General features: G+C 38.4%; 1 protein-coding gene across 1 annotated transcript in view; it reads left to right on the forward strand.

The window, feature by feature from the left end:
- Positions 1-20,229, forward strand: part of LOC129463144 (ABC-type organic anion transporter ABCA8) — a 97,378-nt gene that overhangs the window by 15,934 nt on the left and 61,215 nt on the right. The window contains exons 4-9 of the mRNA XM_055243690.2: positions 2,242-2,406; positions 12,015-12,118; positions 12,772-12,998; positions 15,877-16,018; positions 16,349-16,534; positions 17,813-17,960. Of these exons, the coding sequence (XP_055099665.1) occupies positions 2,242-2,406; positions 12,015-12,118; positions 12,772-12,998; positions 15,877-16,018; positions 16,349-16,534; positions 17,813-17,960 (972 nt within the window). The remainder of the gene's footprint in view (positions 1-2,241; positions 2,407-12,014; positions 12,119-12,771; positions 12,999-15,876; positions 16,019-16,348; positions 16,535-17,812; positions 17,961-20,229) is intronic.

Raw genomic sequence — 20,229 nt, forward strand, 5'->3', positions numbered from 1 at the left:
AAACCACAGGATATGTGAGCGGAGGAAGGGAAGTATCCCAAGTGGATCATAGTGTGTTTTTACTAGAAGAACTAGATGTAAACAGATAAAAACACGTGTCCTTTACAACTATAAATGCATACTTCAAAGGGAAATCTGTGGTGATTGCCCTGTCATTCATTCATAGGCTAGGTCAAGGGCTAAGGTAAAGATTAAAATTAGTGCTATAGTGAGTATAAGTTTTAAGTTGTTTATTTGAGATGCTCATGGTAATGGTAATAGGAGGATGATTTCTAGATCAGCTAGTAAAAATGTAATGGCTACTAAGAATTTTGTAGAGAATGGCAGATAGGTGTGTCCTATTGGATCAGACCCACATTCATATGGGCATGATTTTTCTGTATAAATATTTAGTTGTTATAATCAGAATAACTACAAAAAATAATGCTAGCAATGTATTTGTCGATAAAGTTAATAGGAGGTTAGTTATTCTCTTTTGGATTATACCAAACCTAACTGATCGAAAGCCAACTATGCCAAAACTAAAAGAAGATTCTCATTAACAAATGGAGGTAGAAGTACAGGAACAGTCAGACTATATCTACAGGATGTCAGTATCAGGCAGCAGCTTCAAATCAGAAATGATGGTTGGATGTAAAGTGAGATTTTATTTGATGAGTTGAATTATTATGAGTTGAGTTATAATTTTAAAGTGACTTCGAGCGTGTACAACTGTGTAAGTATCCTAAAAACCATGAAATTATTAAAAGGGTGAATTTTATGGTATGTGAATTACATCCCAATTTTTAAAAGAATATAAAAATTTGACTTAGAAGGCACTGACTATTCATTTTAAGCAATGTAATTCCCACCAAGGGCATTCTTCTAAGGAGAACCTATGCATCTTGCTCCACCCAGTCACTGGAAGCCTGCATAACCTCTTTTTTTTTCTTTCTTTGTCAACTTCTGTCCAAATTCCACTCCAGCTTAAGTAATTATTAATCTTATGCCTGGATTCTGACCCCTTCACTGGATTCTGTATCCAGTAATCCAGTTCATGCACTTGCTATTTGGAGTCCCGATGGCCAGAGTTTCCAGAGTATGTTGGACTTTTCCTTCCTGTGAGGTATCCAAAATATGCTTTCCAAAGGCGCCTCACCAAGCATCACACCATTAGTTCCACATACATTTTAATGCCTATATTGTGCATCTTACCTACCAACACTGAATCCACTGCTGATTCAAGATTATAATGTGATATGAACTATCCACCTAAGGTCCAGTCTCCTAAACAGCTCTGAGACGTGTCTGTTCTTGCTGTTTCACAGACGACCATAACAAGACCCAATGTCAGGAACTTCTGCTTCTCATCATTACCTCATTCAAAGCCACACGCAATTATAATAATAAATATTCATTAAATGCCACAATATGGTATATTTCTACAAAAACTGTATTCTGTAAAAAGAGAATATTTTGTAATGATATTATTCTGTATTCTGTACTCTATTAATAGTCTATAATAATAATAATCGTTACTAAGTTTATTTTACAAATATAGAAATTGAGTAACAAAGGGTAAGGAATTTGCTCATGATGACATATGTTTGAGAATAAAATTAATTCTATCAAAATACATACTTCTTGCTCCCTCTACATTCATCTTCAATACTTCCACCCCAATCCAGAACTTTTCTTGTATTTCATCTCATTTTTCAGTATTAATAAAACATCATGTGGCCTTGGACACAATACCTACAGAAAAGAGGGATTCTTTCAGTGATGTCAACATAGTTTCTTAACATGTTTTTAAATTTATCACCTTTTTTAGCTTATTAACCATACCATCAGGATTATTAGAGAAAAATAAATTTGTATAGGTATGTCCACCTGATATAAAACAGTGCCTAATTGCAATTTAAATATCTCTCTATATCTACCATTTCAAATTTATAGGAATGTTAATTATTTTTGAACAGTTTAATTGGCATAGTAGGACATTGTATGTGATTGAAATTGGCTCAGTAATCACAACATATGAAAATAAAATAACTAATTTTAATGTATTTCTTCTGATTGTATCTAGACGGAACTTTAGAAATTTCTCTCCCACCCAACATTTTAGTCTACCTTTCTGAAAGTTAATACTTGATTGTGTTTTACTTCCATAGAAAACTCTAGTAAAAGCAATTCAACATGACATCATGAAGTTGTGTCTCCTAGTAATTTACTAACAATAATATTCCCTTCTTGTAACAAAAGGTAAAGAGGTCTTGGGACTGCCAGATGAGGAAAGTATTAAAGAATTCACAGCAAATTATCCTGAAGAAATAGTAAGAGTCACCTTTACTAATACATACTCATATCATTTGAAGTTCTTGCTAGGACATGGAATGCCAGCAAAGAAGGAACATAAGGACCATACAGGTAATTTTCTGGCTCTAAAATTTCACTACTCTCTATTTCAATTATGTCATAAGCCATGTGTGGGAATAGAGGTTAGTATGCCAAATTAGAGCATTGCTATCTGTCATAATGATGTACACATGTCCCTCAACATTTAAAAAACTATTCATTTTTGGAGATAAGAACATATTGATAAGTGGTCATTTTATATAGTCATATACATATATTTACATATATATGTAAATTAAATATGTATTCTTATGTACACACATAGATATTATATGGAATATATGATTGTTAAAGGAAAACAAAGTTGTTTATGGATAAGATAGAAAAAATTTCCCTTTAAATAAGCTCAATTGTTCAAATTATACTACAAGGCTATAGTAACTAAAACAGCATGATACTGGTATAAAAATAGACATATAGATAAATAGAACAGAATAGAGAAACCGGAATGAAGACACATACCTACAATCAAATGATCTTTGACAAAGTCAACAAAAATATACACTGGGGGAAAAATCCTTTTCAATAAATGGTACTGGGAAAATTGAATAGCCTCATGCAGAAAAGTAGAACTGGACCCATATCTCTCACCATATACAAAAATTAACTCAAGATGGATTAAAACCTAAACATAAGACCTGAACCTATAAAAATTCAGGAAGAAAAAACTAGGAATAACCTCTTCTGGACATTGGGCTAGGCAAAGAATTTATGACTTAGTCCTCAAAAGTAAATACAACAAAAACAAAAATAGAAAAATGAGACTCAATTAAACTAAAAAAAGCTTCTGCACCACAAAAGAAACAATCAACAGAGTAAACAGATGACCTACAGATGGGAAAAAATATCGCAAACTATGCATTCAACAAAGAACTCAAAGAACTCAACAAGCAAAATAAATAACCCATTTGCCTATTTTTCAATGGGGTTGAGTTGTTTGAATCCTTCTTTTTTCAAAAGAAGAAATACAAGCGGCCAACTAACGTAAAAAAATGCTCAACATCACTAATTATCAGAAAAGGCAAATTAAAACCAGGAGATAACCATCTTACCCTAGTCGGAATGGCTATTATATAAAAGTCTAAAAAAATCAGATGCTGGCAAAGATGCAAAGAAAAGATAACACTTATACATCGTTGGTATTAGTGTAAATTAGTACAACCTTTATGGAGAACAGTATGGAGATTTCTCAAAGAAATAAAAACAAACTACCATTTGATCCAGCAACTTCACTACTGGGTATCTACCCAAAGGAAAAAAAATCATTATATTTAAAAAGATACCTGCACTCATATGTTTATTGCAGCACTAGTCACAAAAGCAAAGATAGAGAATTAACATAAATGTCCATCAACAGAGGGCTGGATAAAGAAAATATGATATATATATTATGGAATACTACTCAGCCATAAATTAAAATATTGATACATTTGACTAGATATAAATTTTAAGAACTTCCCTTTATCAAAAGAACCATAGAGATACTGAAAAATAAAGGCAAAAATTGTGATAAAGTGGCCAGGCATGGTGGCTCATGTCTGTAATCCTAGCACTCTGGGAGGCCAAGCCAGGTGGACTCCCTGAGCTCAGGAGTTCGAGATCAGCCTGGGCAACACGGTGAAACTCCGTCTCTACTGAAATACACACACACACACACACAATTAGCCAGGTGTGGCAGCGTCTGCCTGTAGTCCCAGCTATTCGGGAGGCTGAGGCAGGAGAATGGCGTGAACCCAGGAGGCAGAGCTTGCAGTGAGCTGAGATTGCGCCACTGCACTCCAGCCTGGGCGACAGAGCAAGACTCTGTCTCAAAAAAAAAAAAAAAACCCCAATAAAACAAAACAAAAAACAAACAAACAAACAAAAACACAGATCAATACCAAGTGGAATATACCCCAAAATGCAAGGGTCCTTAACATTCAAAATAAATCATGTAAGTCATCCCATTAGCAGAAAAATACAGGCAAAAATAATAAGATCATTTAGGTTAAGTTTTTAAAAAAACATTTAATAACACTTAAAACTGAACCATAAAAACAAGTCTGAATAAAATACAAAAGATGGCAACTTCTTTAATTTGATGGTTTGTCTAATATGAGCCTGTAACAAACAACATAATTAACAGAGAATTATGGGAAGCTTTTTCCCCCAGTGCAGGACCAGACGAGGATGCCTGCTATCACTCTCTAATCAGCATTGTACTGCAGAAACAATACAGCAAGAACAAAGAAATAAAAGGCATTAGGATTAATTTTTTAACCAAAAAAATTGTCATTATGTGTGTATGACACTATTACATGCTTAGACAATCCATAACCCCAAAACTGTTACAAAAACATCCCGGATACATGATTGTTATCAACCAGATTACTGTATACTAGAATGAAATCAACAGAAAGTAACTAAATAATGATCGAACTAGAGAACAAGTATCTATGACAAAAATGAGGCAATCAAGGATTAATTTACAGATTTAAGATAAATCCTTCAAATCAATATAGGAACCAAAAACGGACCCTACAGAAACATGCACAGAATGAGTAAAGCATATGAAGAAAAGTAAGGCACAGAAGCCAATCAACATTTGCTAAACTCTACCTCACATGAAACCGGCCACAGCAAGTTCCAGGTGAGAAGATCCCTGCAGAAACACTGCAGGGCAGTATCCCAGGAGGCAGGACCACCGGAGGAGGTGATAGAGCCCCTGCAGTGGAGAGGGTGTCAGGCCCAAGAGGGCCAGGTGGCTCCAGACCTCCTGCTCCAGCTTCCCCTTACTCCCCACACCAGGCACAGTCCCATGTGAGTGCCCCAATGCAGGGAGGATTCTGACTGCTCATGTCTTCTCCAACACTGTGCATCCCCCCTGCCAATGGCAGCTCCTTGCCCATTACATCATTCCAGCCCTCCCTTTTATGGGTCACCTCTCTCTCCCCAGTCACAATGCCAGAATCCACCCCAGGAGAGTAGAGATGGGAAATCAAACCGTGGCACCATGAGTGGAGACCCTAGAGACAGACATGGGTGCAGGCACTGAGAGTGGAAACACGCTAGGCCCTGCTGATGGGCAACAAGCACAGAGGATGGGGACATTCAAGGGCAGACATGAGTTGCAGGCACAGGAGAGAAGACCTGGGCTAGAGTCATAAGGCATCCAGATACAAAGGGAGCTCACTGACTACAGATGCATGGCAGAGAGGCACAGCACGGACAGACATGGGTACCGGGGCAGGACAGAGGAGTAGGTGAAGGCTGGCATGGGCAGGAAGCACAGAGATAAAGACACCCGAAGGTTGATATGGCTGTAGGCTGAAGGGTGGAGTCACCAGAGTCCTACCGTGGGCTGCATGCACAAGGGCTGGAGACACAGGAAGACAGGCATGGGAAGCAGGTACACTCAATGACAGGCCTCTGCTGCAGTAACAACAGACAGAGATACCCAACGAAAGAGACTGGCTGCAGGTACAAACACTGGGGATAGGAGTTTTGGGCATAGTCTCCTGGGAGAAATGATCCAGAAAAAGGAGAAAAATGGGCTAAAGGCACAGAAGGAGACACACGAGCGCAGACACGACTGAAAAGCATGAATGAAAACACTGACTGTGGACTTGGATTAGAGGGATAAAGAATGCAGCAAACACAGGCTGGCATGGGCAGAAGCTCAGGGAACACAGACGAAAATATCGGAATGGGCTGCAAGCACAGGGATTGAGACACTGGAGGACTGCTACTGCCTGAAGGCTAAGGAGATGGCAACACTCAAAGCAAGTAATGTGTTGGAAGCACACAGGATGGAGACTCACACGCCTGGCATGGGCTGCAAGTGCAAGAAATGGAGACTTGACAGCTGGCATAAACTGCAGGCAGAGGACAGACCAGGTGACAATACACAAGGGCAGACATAGGCTTCAGTCATTATGGGATGGTGATACTAGAGAGAAGATACAGCCTTCAGGCACAAGGATGGAGACACACAAAGCCTGACATGGCTGCAGGCATACAGGGTGGAGACACTGGGAGGCCAACGCGGCTGCAGACACAGGGTCTGGAAACACCTATGGGAAAATGTGGGCTGCCTGATAAATCCCCGCTTAGAGAGAAACAGGACACACGTTAACGCAATGTGTTAGAATAGAAAAAATATTGAAAATCAATCACATAAACCCTTCAAGAACTAAAAAAGATGAGAACGAAAGAATGCAGAATGAAAGTAATAATAAAGAGCAGACATCAATGAAATAGGAAAAAAAAATGTAATGGAGACAAATCAAGGATAAAAGTTGGTTTATATAGCCAGGCGTGGTGGCGGGTGCCTGTAGTACCAGGTACTCGGGAGGCTGAGGCCGGAGAATGGCATGAACCCAGGAGGCGGAACTTGCAGTGAGCCCAGATTGCACCACTACACTCCAGCCTGGGCGACAGAGGAAGGCTCCGTCTCAAAAAAAAAAAAAAAAAAAAAGTTGGTTTATAAATATTAATATACTAAATACACCACTAGCGAAACTGATTAAGGCAAAGAGAAAAGATGCAAAAGACCAATATCAGGAATGGAAACAGAGGCCTGCTCTACAGAGCAGTGCATCAAGTTACTACGAAAATTTTGAGAAATACTTAGGACTGCAAGCTTGACAACAGAGATGAAATTACATCACATTGAAAAATAAACTTACACAGAAATAACGTAAAACAAGAAAACTACCATATATACTAAAGGATTTGAATTGTTAAAAAAAAAAAAAAACAGCTAACAAATTATGTTCCACAAGTAGAATTCCATGCCCAGACTAAATAAATATTCCAAATATTTAAGGAAGTAAACACCTAAATTTCTCAGACCCTTCCAAAGAGAAGAAATATAGGGACTATTTTTCAATTTTGTTTTGTGAGGCTAGCATCACGTTGATACCACAATCTGAACAGGACATTAGATAAAAAGAAAATTATAGACCCACTCTTTCATTAACAGAAACACAAATATTCTTTTTTTGAGATGCAGTCTCGCTCTGTCTCCCAGGCTAGAGTGCAGTGACACCATCTCAGCTCAATGCAACCTCTGCCTCCCGGGTTCAAGCAAGTCTCCTATTTCAGCCTCCCGAGTACCTGGGATTACAGGCTCCCACCACCACATCCAGCTAATTTTTGTATTTTTAGTAGGAACAGGGTTTTGCCATGTTGGTCAGGCTGGTCTCGAACTCCTGACCTCAGGTGATCCACCCGCCTCGGCCTCCCAAAGTGCTGGGATTACAGGCGTGAGCCACTGCATCCGGCTAGAGATACAAATATTCTAAGAAAAATTGTATCATATGAATTAAACCACATATGAAAACATAACACATGGATACCAAGTGGGATATACTAAAAAAATGCAGGATTGGTTAACATTAAAAAATAGATCATGTAAAATATCCAATTTGCAGAAAAATAGGAGAAAAACATTATTATTCACAATATATGTAAAAAAAGCATTTATTCAAATTCAACAATTAGTCATAACTCTTAGCAAATGTAAAGGAAGGCAGCTTCCTTAATCTGACTAAGCTTGTCTAAAATGAAATTACAATACAGGACCACTGAAGCTTTTCCTCTGTAATCAGAACCAAGCAAGACTTCCTGGACACATCCCCTCTATTTCACACAGTGCTGGAGGTGTAATTGCGACAATAAAACAAAAATAAAGGCATAAGAACCAACATTTAAGCAATACAGCTGTTATTGTATGTGGCTGACACTATTATGTACATGAAAAATACACCACAATCCAAAAATGATGGCTATGAATATGTGAATTAAGCCAGGCTACAGGATGCAAGATGAATACATAAAATCAATTAGATTCCTATGTATCAGCAAGAAAGAAATGCAAAATAAAATTAAGGAACAATGACCAGACTAGGAAACAACTATCTACACTAGAAATGAGCCCATGAAGAATTAATTTATAAAATACATTTTAAGATTATTCAAATCAATGTAAGAACATAAATGACCCAACAGAAAAACCAGCATTGAAAATGAAGAAAAAGATGCAAAGGCCAATATTCACGAAATTTTGCTTCGCTAGCTTATTTCCAGTGCCAGACCCAGAAGGCAGGACCCCAGGGAGGTGACAGTGCCAGCAGCAGGAAGGCCGGACTCTGCCTTTGGCCGAGTGGGGCCACAGCTCCCGGCGGCCATGGGGTGAAGCCCGGGCAGCCTGGCGCTCCTGGCTCCTGCACACGCTTCCCTCCCCCTACCCCGTTCCTCTCTCTCTGTGCCTTGGGACCCGTGGGATGCGCTCACATCCAGACTCACCAGGCCGGAGAGGTTGGGAGAATGGAGAGGGTCTTGGGACGGTCCTCCAGGAACACATGGAGGACGCTTCGCCTGCACCCGGAACACCCTTGTCTGAGGCTGGCCTCAAGGCAGGTGCGCACCGCACACACTCCCGGCCGTCATCACTTCCGGTCGTCATCACTTCCGGTCCATGACGATCCCTGCGCAAGGAACCTTTTTGACAACTCTTACTGGATAATAATCTCCATCTCTGATTGCACAATCTTAACCAGAGTTGGAGACTATTATCCAATCCGTGTTGTAGTACAGAGTCTGCTCTCATCCTGTCAGAACGAGGCTTCCAGGATACCATATTTGAATACAGCTATTATAAAAGGGAGGCAAATGTCCATGCCTGCTGTGGGGGTGCGGCTCACGTGCTTCTTCTCTGCCTTGGAGTCAGCCAAGGAGCATGTGCAGAGCACCTGCCTTGCAGACCAGCCGTAGAGAAGGATGTCCCAGATGCAGGCCAAGTTTCATTCTTGTGTTCCTGGAGGATTTTTCCCGTGGCAAGCGCTCTCCATCTTCCAACATCTCAGGCCTGGTGAGTCTGGATGTGACCGCTTCCTGTGGGGGCCCAAGGTGCACCTGCGTCAGAAAGCGAGACCCGCACTAGACAGAGACCACCAGCATCTGATCCTGACCTGGCTCACTGAGCACTGTGTCCCCTGTGTCATGGACAAGGATGCTTATTGTGTCTGTGTCTGGCTGTGGAGGCTGCCCTGGGGCCCCCAGGCCCTGCCTCTGACCCTCAGCCTTGGGAGCTCAGGGTCCCCTCGCACTGCGGGGTCCGTGCCCAACCACACGATGCCCCCTGCAGCCTGTTTTCAGAGGTCATTCCACGCCCCAGCACACACACTCTGCAATATCTTAAATTATATCTACATCTATATCTGTATCTCTATCTATCCATCTGTCTATCTATCTGTGTATATATATATATATATATATATTTTTTTTTTTTTTTTTTTTTTGAGACGGAGTCTTGCTCTTGTTGCCCAGGCTGGAGTGCAAGCACGATCTGGGCTCACTGCAACCTTTGCCTCCCGGGTTCAAGCGATTCTTCTGCCACAGCCTCCCAAGTAGCTGAGATTACAGGCGCCTTCCACCACGGCTGGCTAATTTTTTTTGTATTTTTAGTAGAGACGGGGTTTCTCCATGTTGGCCAGGCTGGTCTTGAACTCCTGACCTGGTGATCGCCCGCTTCGGCCTCCCAAACTGCTGGGATTACAGGCATGAGCCACGGCGCCCGGCCAAATGATACTCTCGTGGGTAGTCTGACTTATGTTGAAAATTTAACTGAATTGTAATGCATTAGACTTAGTGCTCTCTTCCATCCCTATTTCTCTCTCACACAGGTATACACACACACTCACACATATAGTTTTGTTTTCCTGGTAAAAATATGATTGACAATTGCCTACATAGCTGTAAAAAGGAATACATTAAAATAACTTCATTTCACTGCATCAACAGACACATTTTTCTGCTCATACAGAGCTCTTCCCCTTTCAAAAGGGAGCCTTATTAAAATTTATTACATCACATGTTAAAACCAAATATTTAGAGTGTGACTCACAAAGTAAGCCAAAAGATTATGTCTTAAGTAGCAGATAAACAAATCCCATATTTTATCCAATTAACCCTGTGATTACCTAGATTTTACAACATATGATGTCTTATACTGAAAACATGAAGCTCATACGATATTGCAATTAATACATATTCGTCCACAAATAAAACAATATGTAATACTTGGTTGCTTGCTTGGCTATTGTGTTATGGCTCTCATGGGTTTCTGTGCTTTTAATTTTGGTATGGTAGTTTTAAGTTACATTTGAAATACGAGTCTTAAACTTGATGTGCACATAGCCTATAACTCATCATCATAGAAATCTTATTAGTGAAACTCTCATACCTGTGTTAAAGATTTGCAGCCTATTCTCCTTTTCTTCCTGAGGACATAGAATAATTACTTTTTGTAGTCGTAATAAGATAGCTAGACCCAAGGCATTTAAACGCAGGTATAAGTTCTTCACCTTTTCTCACCTGCTTCTGCAAACTAAGGAGTTGTGTATAATACAGACAGTACAACTCAACCCTCCTACCAAACACCTCTGCTGAATTTGTAGCCTGAGTGAGAAATACACGTTTACTGTGATAAATCACTGAGATTTAGGGGTTATTACTGTAACATATAAGAGACTATCCTGACCAGTACAGATATATTTACAAGAAGACATATATACAGATTTTTATAGCAGCAGATTTTTTTTCTGGTAATCACGAAAAGAAAAAAGGAACTAACCAAATTGTTATCAACAGGAGAATGGATAAATGTATGGATTTACATTCCTGCAATGGGATTCCATAACCATAAAAAAGAAGAAAAAATTAAATGAGGCCATTTATTTACATTTCAGAATCATAATATAGAACAAATGAGCATAGTTCATAATAATTATTAGTAGAGTTTAATTTTTTAAATTACATATATATAGTTTAGAGGCACATAGTGGCATATATATAAACATAACGTTCAGGAAAGCAGTTAGCTAGTTAGAAACTCGGTGCTGGGGAAGTGCACAAGAGATTCTAACTGTATTTGAAATGATGCATTTATTTTGAAAATTCGTAGTGAGTCCATGCGTGTTTATTGTATTTTTATATCATTTGTATATCTGAAATATTTCAAGATGATTTCATGTAATATGCATTTAATTCCTATACTCAATTTTAATTCATCTTATTCAAGGATATCTCTTCAATATAGTTTACTATTAAATGGACTGATAGCTCTTTTCAAATAAATCCTTTTCTTCAAAAGATATTCTGATTGGCATGATTTAAGCGTGGTAAGTAATCTTACTTGAACTTCCATTTGCTTATTATGCCTGTGTTATATCCAGTGTTAGAAAAAGGTTTAGTTTAGTGTTTCTCAATCCATGTTAGGCTCTGTGAACTTTTGAAAAACATTAAAATACGTGGTTTTCACAATACAAATCAGAAAAGAGAAGAGATCAACAAAATTCTTGATCAGCAGAAAAGCACAGGACACGGTATGAGAAAGCTTAGAGTATTATAATTTAATGTAAAACATTTCCTAAGAGTGTGCCACCTCATGAGTCTGCCTGATTCATTTTGAGAATCATTATTATAACTTATGTTTTCATAAGCTTTGAGTCAAAATAAGAACATTTGGAATTTGGGGTCATTGTAAAGTCCACTGTTTGCTATAATCAGTGTTAAAATCATATTTCAATAATATAGATAGTGATGTAATGATAGTTATGATTTGTTTTTTCACAAAGCTCATTGTTATGAAACAAATGAAGATGTTTACTGTGAAGTTTCAGTATTCTGGAAGGAAGGTTTTGTGGCTCTTCAAGCTGCCATTAATGCCGCTATTATAGAAGTGAGTACAAAATGTTCAAAGCAAACTAATGGTTAATGCAAGTTAATGATATTAGAGGCATCAAAATTTCACGAAAGAAAATATAAGTGGATAGCTTTGTTATTTCCTTTGCTCACTCTGAAGTTTACTGAAGTTACTATATACCATGGAATGTAGATACAAACAGAAGAAAAAGTATCTCATTCATGGACTCAACTTTGTTGGGAAGCCAGGCATATAAGAAAATTGTTAGAACAGAAGTAGACTATTACAGAACTATAAATCAGGTCCTCATAAGTAAATGAGTAAAAACCTTCTCAGCCTTAGAATGCCATGGAAGAATGCCTAATTGAAATAACATTCCAGCTTGAAGCTTGAGATGAGGGGTGGCTTACTGAATATATAAATTCAAAAAAGGCATGCCAAGCAAATCACAAAGTAACGTTAGGCAGGGAGGTAATGAAACACACAGTAAATTCTGAGAATGGTGAGTAACTCAGAATGCCTGGACTCCAAGCTCCTAGTAGGTCAATGACAGGACATAGAAGTGGAAATTTAGGTTAGTATCAAATGCCAATAGGCCAATTATACATCCACAGGAAAATAGATGGTTAAAAGAAAACAGCATGCTATTCATTAACATAAAAATTTTGCTTATTAATGCCTTTCTTCAGATCACAACAAATCACTCAGTGTTGGAGGAGCTGATGTCAGTTACTGGAAAAAATATGAAGATGCATTCCTTCATTGGTCAATCAGGAGTTATAACTGATTTGTACCTTTTTTCCTGCATTATTTCATTTTCCTCATTCATTTACTATGCATCTGTTAATGTCACAAGAGAGAGGAAAAGGATGAAGGGCTTAATGACAATGATGGGTCTTCGAGATTCAGCATTCTGGTGAGTCAAACGCAGCACAAATAAATAAACGGAGGAACTCAGGAAAACTGGGAATCTTCAATGCATCTTTTTTTTTTGAAATGGAGTCTTGCTCTGTTGCCCAGGCTGGAGTGCAGTGGTGTGATCTCAGCTCACTGCAAGCTCCGCCGCACAGGTTCACGCCATTCTCCTGCCTCAGCCCCCGGAGTAGCTGGGACTACAGGCGCCGGCCACCTTGCCTGGATAATTTTTTGTATTTTCTGTAGAGACGGGGTTTCACCATGTTAGCCAGGATGGTCTCTATCTCCTGACCTCGTGATCCACCCACCTCGGCCTCCCAAAGTGCTGGGATTACAGGCGTGAGCCACCACGCCCGGCCTCTTCAATGTGTCTTTATTAAAACCTGTTTCTCCACAACCACGGGGTACAAATAAGAGACACCTAAACAGAATAATTTCAGATCATGAACAAATTTCCACTTAGTTAATTTCAGTGGGGAGAAATGCTCTGCGGTGATGGACAAAAAAAAAAAGGAAATGTATTTTGCCTCTGGAAATTTTACAGGACTAAGTAGAGAGGCTGGTTATTTAATATATTTAACAATCTCTGACCCAATTATATCTAAATCTATTTCAGATTCACTGTACTGTGAAGGAACTGCTAAAGGAAATAAGATAAAAGGGGACAGAATGTGCTAACATTTAAGAAAATACAACTTCCATTAGAGTAATATTGATTTTTTTAGAAAGGAGGAAGATAATCTTTTAAGGAAACATAAAAAGTAAATTTAAAAACTTTGAGAAAACAAATAAGGAGCCAAATGCAGAATTTTACAGAAAAAATGTCACAACTATCACACATCAATATCCATTTAAAAAAATTTGTTGCCATCAATAAGAAAATACCACTTTTAAACATTCTTTAGTAACAAGGAAAGAAATATAAAAATCCTTTATCCCCATGAATGGTATAAATTGTCATTGGTGTAATGCTTGCCAGGCTGAGGCTGCGTGTTACTGTCCTTCTCTGAGTTATGGAAGAAGATTGGGGTTAGGTTGTTGGGTGATTGTGAAGAAGGCGTAATGAGGAATGGCCATGGCAAGAGAGGCGTAAACAAGATAGACATTGGTGTCTGTGCCAGACAAAGGTGGGATGTGAACCAGGAGGGGATTGGAAGGGAAAAAGAAGCCGAGGACCAGGAACTCCTTTGAGACTGAGGAACATGGTGGGTGTAGCTGAGGAAATGAGCTGGCGAAATAGGATGGTGAATAGGGGCTGGGTAGTGTGGGTTTAAAATGTCAGAGGTTGGGTGATTCCAAGAATGGACAAGGTTCTGTGTGAGAACTTATGAATAATTGACTGAAAGGGCACAGAGGTGATGTTTACAGGGAGTAGGACATTAAATAACAGAGAGGCTAGGGAGGCAGATGGGCTGCGCATAGGGCAACAAATGAGGAGTCTGGAAGAGTTGCTTCCAATATTAACATCTTATAAATCAATATTGACCTCTTGGCCGGGCGCGGTGGCTCACGCTTGTAATCCCAGCACTTTGGGAGGCCGAGGCGGGCGGATCACGAGGTCAGGAGATCGAGACCACGGTGAAACCCCGTCTCTACTAAAAATACAAAAAATTAGCTGGGCGCGGTGGCGGGCGCCTGTAGTCCCAGCTACTCGGAGAGGCTGAGGCAGGAGAATGGCGTGAACCCGGGAGGCGGAGCTTGCAGTGAGCCGAGATCGCGCCACTGCACTCTAGCCTGGGCGACAGAGCGAGACTCCGTCTCAAAAAAAAAAAAAAAAAAAATATTGACCTCTTGTTTGAATTAATACTGGAGGGAAACGTAGCAGAGCAGTGAAATCTAAGGATTCTAGAGCCAAAATCCCTGAACTTGAAACATAGTTACATAACACCCTTGTTCATTAGGTTCTCTATCAATAAGATGAGGAAAATAATGGTATTCTGAATAGGCCTATTGGGAGAATAAAATGATTTAATGTTTGCTAAATTCTTAAAATATTCTTTAACATATTAATTGTTATGTGTGTGAGTTATTATTGTATTGGTTTTGCAGCTGTTTTGTTTTTGATTTTTAAAATTATTTCATTATAATTTTCAAAGAATATTGTAAAACAAAAGAAAAATTGATGAGGAAAGGAAAGTGAATTATTCTGACATAAAATAATGGGATTCAAAAAAATTTTTTCTTAACAAAAACAATGAATGGAATTAAAGGCAAGTATGTAGATTTTCAGTGAACACATCCAGAGAAAGATGACAACAGCTTTTGGGGAAGGAGTGACGTGACTGAATTATACACAAGGAAGAATTTCTTGTCTCTGAGGAAACTTGTGATGGTCCTGAACTTGGAGAGACTCCAGAGAGGAGAGAAGGGTCTGAGGTTCACTGAGGGGCTACCCTGTATTAAGACAGTGCCCTACATAGCCATCATCTTATTTAGTCTTCAGTGGTAGTATTATTCCTGGTGTCCAGAGAAATAAAGGAATAATAGAGGGGTTACAGAGGTTGCCCAAGGTTACAGAGCAAGAACGCAACAAATAAAATGTTCGATCCAAAATCCATTAGACTGGAAACCTAATTTCCACCCCCACCACCCCCACCCCCCAGAACAATGTGCACGTGTGTGTGCATGTGTGTGTGAATGTATTTCTGAAATCAATTTTAGGAAAAACAATTCCTAATTCCCAAAGAATATTCCTAATTCCTAAAAAATTCTGCCCAAAACTTTTACCTTGTATTTATATATCTTAGAACACCCAACAAATACCTGTTGAAAGAGAGAATGAATGGATGAATAAGTGAATTAAAAGTTATGTTAGAATCCATTTTAGGTCTTTTCAAGTGAACATAAAATACTAAAATAACATTTTGTTTCCACATTAGGCTCTCCTGGGGTTTGCTCTATGCTGGTTTCATCTTCATTATGGCCTTTTTCTTGGCACTTGTTATAAAATCTACCCAGTTTATCATTTTGTCTGGCTTCATGGTAGTCTTCAGCCTCTTACTCTTGTATGGATTGTCTTTGGTGAGTTAGTGAATTAAGTATCTTTCCATCCACCTATAGCCTAAAAATTAAGTGTATGTTTCTGACTGATTACTCTATATGCCTCCTTTTTTTTCTGCCTACTCTGTTTGCATGTGAAAAATCTATAAACAGGTACAATTTGATTTGAGGTGTTTTGTAATGTCAATTTTTAGTGCAATTTGCAGAACATAGTTTTGTATGTTATATACAAAATAGCTATAATGTACAACTGTTACACACACAAAATAACTATAATTTTGTATATCTATTTTATTATGCTAGTAATAATGTTAGAGAAACATAAACCAACTAGATCTTCTCTCATTTTAGGTAGCTTTGGCTTTCTTAATGAGCATCTTGGTAAAGAAATCTTTCCTCACCGGCCTGGTCGTGTTCCTCCTCACTGTCTTTTGGGGGTGCCTGGGGTTCACAACACTGTACAGACACCTTCCTGCATCCTTGGAGTGGATTTTAAGCTTGCTTAGTCCCTTTGCCTTCGTGCTTGGAATGGCCCAGGTGAGACGCCATCTGAATGTCTATTAATGGCATTTCTGAAACATCTGTCCCTCTGGAATTCATAGGCTGTAATCATTTACAAACTCAGCATTGTAAGGCTTAAAATTCTAGCGAAGGCTGTTGTAAAGTTGCAAAGACAGAACTTTTAAAAGCTTTGAAATTATCTAGCCCAGCAAAATAAGACATTTCGAAAGTGAAGGGCCGGGAGCGGTGGCTCACGCTTGTAATCCCAGCACTTTGGGAGGCCGAGGCGGGCGGATCACGAGGTCAGGAGATCGAGACCACAGTGAAACCCCGTCTCTACTAAAAATACAAAAAATTAGCCGGGTGCGGTGGCGGGTGCCTGTAGTCCCAGCTACTCAGAGAGGCTGAGGCAGGAGAACGGCGTGAACCCGGGAGGCGGAGCTTGCAGTGAGCCGAGATTGCACCACTGCACTCCAGCCTGGGCGACAAAGCGAGACTCCGTCTCAAAAAAAAAAAAAAAAAAAAAAGTGAAAAAAGAGGATAAACATACAATTATTTAAAGGCAATATAAAGTATTTTCTTAGGTTATTAATTAAATATGGACATGTGGCAAATCTAGTTACAAATAACTATTCCAGTTCATGTTTTTACCTAGTAATTGAAGAGAATACATGATTAAAAACCATTAAATCAAATTAAATTAAAAATTTAAAACATCTGGAAAATTCATTAGTAAATTATGTTTCTGTTCATAAAATGTCTTTTCTGTTTATGTGATTCTTATTGAATTCCCCTTGCCTTCCTTCTAATTAAATGGAAATGTCAACCATTAAATATCCATTATTTAGTGTTTAACAAAAGGATTGTTAATTATAAACAGCTCACTAACTTGAACATCCTAGACGAGCCCACTTCTGGTTCTCCTTAAACACACCAGTGCCTTTTGCCCAGAAATTCTCCCTCATGCCACCAGTTTACATGGATCACCACACCTTTTGACTGTGTCCTATTTGGTAAAAGTTCATCTAAGTTCCATCTCAAATGTCATCTTTTCCCATACTGCCCTACTTCCTCCTAATGTTTCAATTTCATTTGGAACATATTTTTATCATAGCAATTACTACATTACATTCTAGTTGCTCACATGTCCATGCCTTCCAAAGCATAGATTTGAGAACCATAAAGGAGGCAGTCTCCCTATATAACTCTATTCTCAGTATGAGGCAATGAATAGTCATTTTATTACTATGCTAAACCTAACTGTTTAAAATGTATCTTATACCTAATTTCCCTTAATTACTTTTTAATTTTCAGCTTTTACACTTGGACTATGATTTGAATTCTAATGCATTTCCTCATCCATCGGATGGCTCAAATCTCATTGTAGCAACAAACTTCATGTTGGCGTTTGATACTTGCCTCTATCTGGCATTGGCGATTTACTTTGAAAAAATTTTGCCAAGTGAGTAATGATATGATTAAAATCATAAATCATTTAAATAATTTTATTTCTGAAAATAAATCTCCTAATGGATACACTATTTATATTTTAAGAACTACTTTGTGTATCAACAGCAAAGAGAGGAACAAAGTCGTCGCTACTGGCCAAATTATTTCTTCATTTCTTTCTCACTACTTGACTTGTCAGAACTAAAGCCTGAATTTTGTTTATAGAATCACTAACCTTTATCTGAACTTCACTTTGAGTATACGGTATTTTTTTTTTTTTAGACCTCTTAGAAAGCTAGTTCCTAAACAGTTCTGGTAATCATGGACATTTATAGCTGCTTATGTCTAACTATTTAGCTCAATGGTTCTGAGCTCTGGCTGGACAACAGAATCATGTGAAGAATTTTAAAGCAAGTCTAAGCCCAGCTCAACCTGAAGAGATTCTGATTTAATTAATCAATGCATCTACATTAAAAAAAAAATCTCCCCAGAATTTCACAATAGGAAAGCCAATATATCATAAATTTTCATTTGTATCACCTTGCAACATACAAGAATATGAGTTTCACAAAAGCAGGGATTCATTTTGTTCACAGATGAGATATAAGCACCCAGCACAGTGTCTGATGCACCCTAGAGACTCAGTAGATACTTGTGTGCTTCACATTTTTTTTTCCTTTTGAGACAGAGTCTCGCTCTGTCATCCAGGCTGGAGTGCAGTGACACAATCTCAGCTCACTGAAACCTCTGCCTCCCCGGCTCAGGCAATTCTCCTGCCTCAGCCTCCCAAGTAGCTGGGATTACAGATGTGTGCCACATGCCTGGCTAATTTTTCTATTTTTAATAGAGATGGGGTTTCACCATGTTGATAAGGCTGGTCTCGAACTCCTGACCTCAGGTAATCCAGCCGCCTCGGCCTCCCAAAGTGCTGGGATTACAGGCATGAGCCACAGTGCCCTGCTTGCTTCACTTTTTTCTCCCTCCTTTTATAACCAAAGGCATGGCCTGATTCTCCCTTCTGCGTTTCCTATTCAAGACAGAATGCCAAGGGCCCTTTATTCAAAAAGCAATGAATACACACTTGTGGAAAGGGAAGAAGGGGGAAGGGTGAGCAGGAAGACAGAAAGCCACATCTTGAGGCAGAAAATTCATCTTGTTTTGTTTTCGCTTTTGTTGTTTTTAAGATAATCCTTTAAGAATTACTGTCTCTGCCTTTTAAAAGAACCCAGAACAAAAGATGTCAGGATCCACTATGGCTGGCTAGCACACTTATTATACAATTAGAATTGTTTGAATATGGTATGTTTTCATTTGTTTTTTTCCAGTAGAGGTAAAAATTACATAACTGATTAGCAAAATTACTTTTTTGCCTCCTAATGTTTTAAGGCTTTCTACCCCTTGTTAACATTGCTTATTTAAGACACATATTTAAATATATTTTCTCTGTTCTACTTTTGTTTTTATGGCAAAATCTCACTGACTTTTTTTTGTGTTTCTATCATACTGTATATCCCTGGAGTGCTGTGTATAGTTCAGGAAATTTACTCGTGTGACCCTTGCACTTACTAATTCTTCCTTTTCTCCTTCTACTTATTAAAACATCCTGGTTGTATTATTTTTCATTTTTGTTTGCTTTTCCAATGTGTTTATTCTCAGTGGATCCACAAACAGATGTCACTGTGTTTACAATTGCTTATTAGTATCATCTTAGGTAATTGTTTTCCCTAACCAATTTAAATTTTATTTTGGTGTGCACTAAGTGATATATTCCATCTTTTTTTAGTCCTTGTTTCAAACATATTCTAATGATATTACTTTAAATATTCTCTTTGTATGTTTTATCAAGTTATATCACATATTGTTATATTTTCATGTCTGCGTTTTATTTTTTACTTAACATTGTATCACAAAAATACCTTTCATATCCACACTTTTTCCAATTTCAAAAGCATAGTATTTTATTATTATAACCAGAAAATTTATTTCATCCAAATAAGTGAGTTGTTCCCTTTTCTTCCTAATTATTATCTGCTCACTAAGCTTGAACTTAAGACCAGAGGTGACTTTGTTCAAAATGCTTTTAAAGATAATAAATATGAATGACAGATAAAATGGAATAACTGGATAAAATGACAGAATTATTTCATGGTAAATCTGGTTTCAGAAGGTATCCAGTTATGGCGGCATGCTTTTATTTGCTAGATTTTTCTTTTGTCAAAAGGGAGAGATAGGTACTAACAACATACCATGTGGCAGATATACAGAGAGTGTAAGACATTTAT

This window comes from Symphalangus syndactylus, chromosome 14 (assembly GCF_028878055.3).
Source record: "Symphalangus syndactylus isolate Jambi chromosome 14, NHGRI_mSymSyn1-v2.1_pri, whole genome shotgun sequence".
Lineage (NCBI taxonomy): Eukaryota > Metazoa > Chordata > Mammalia > Primates > Hylobatidae > Symphalangus > Symphalangus syndactylus.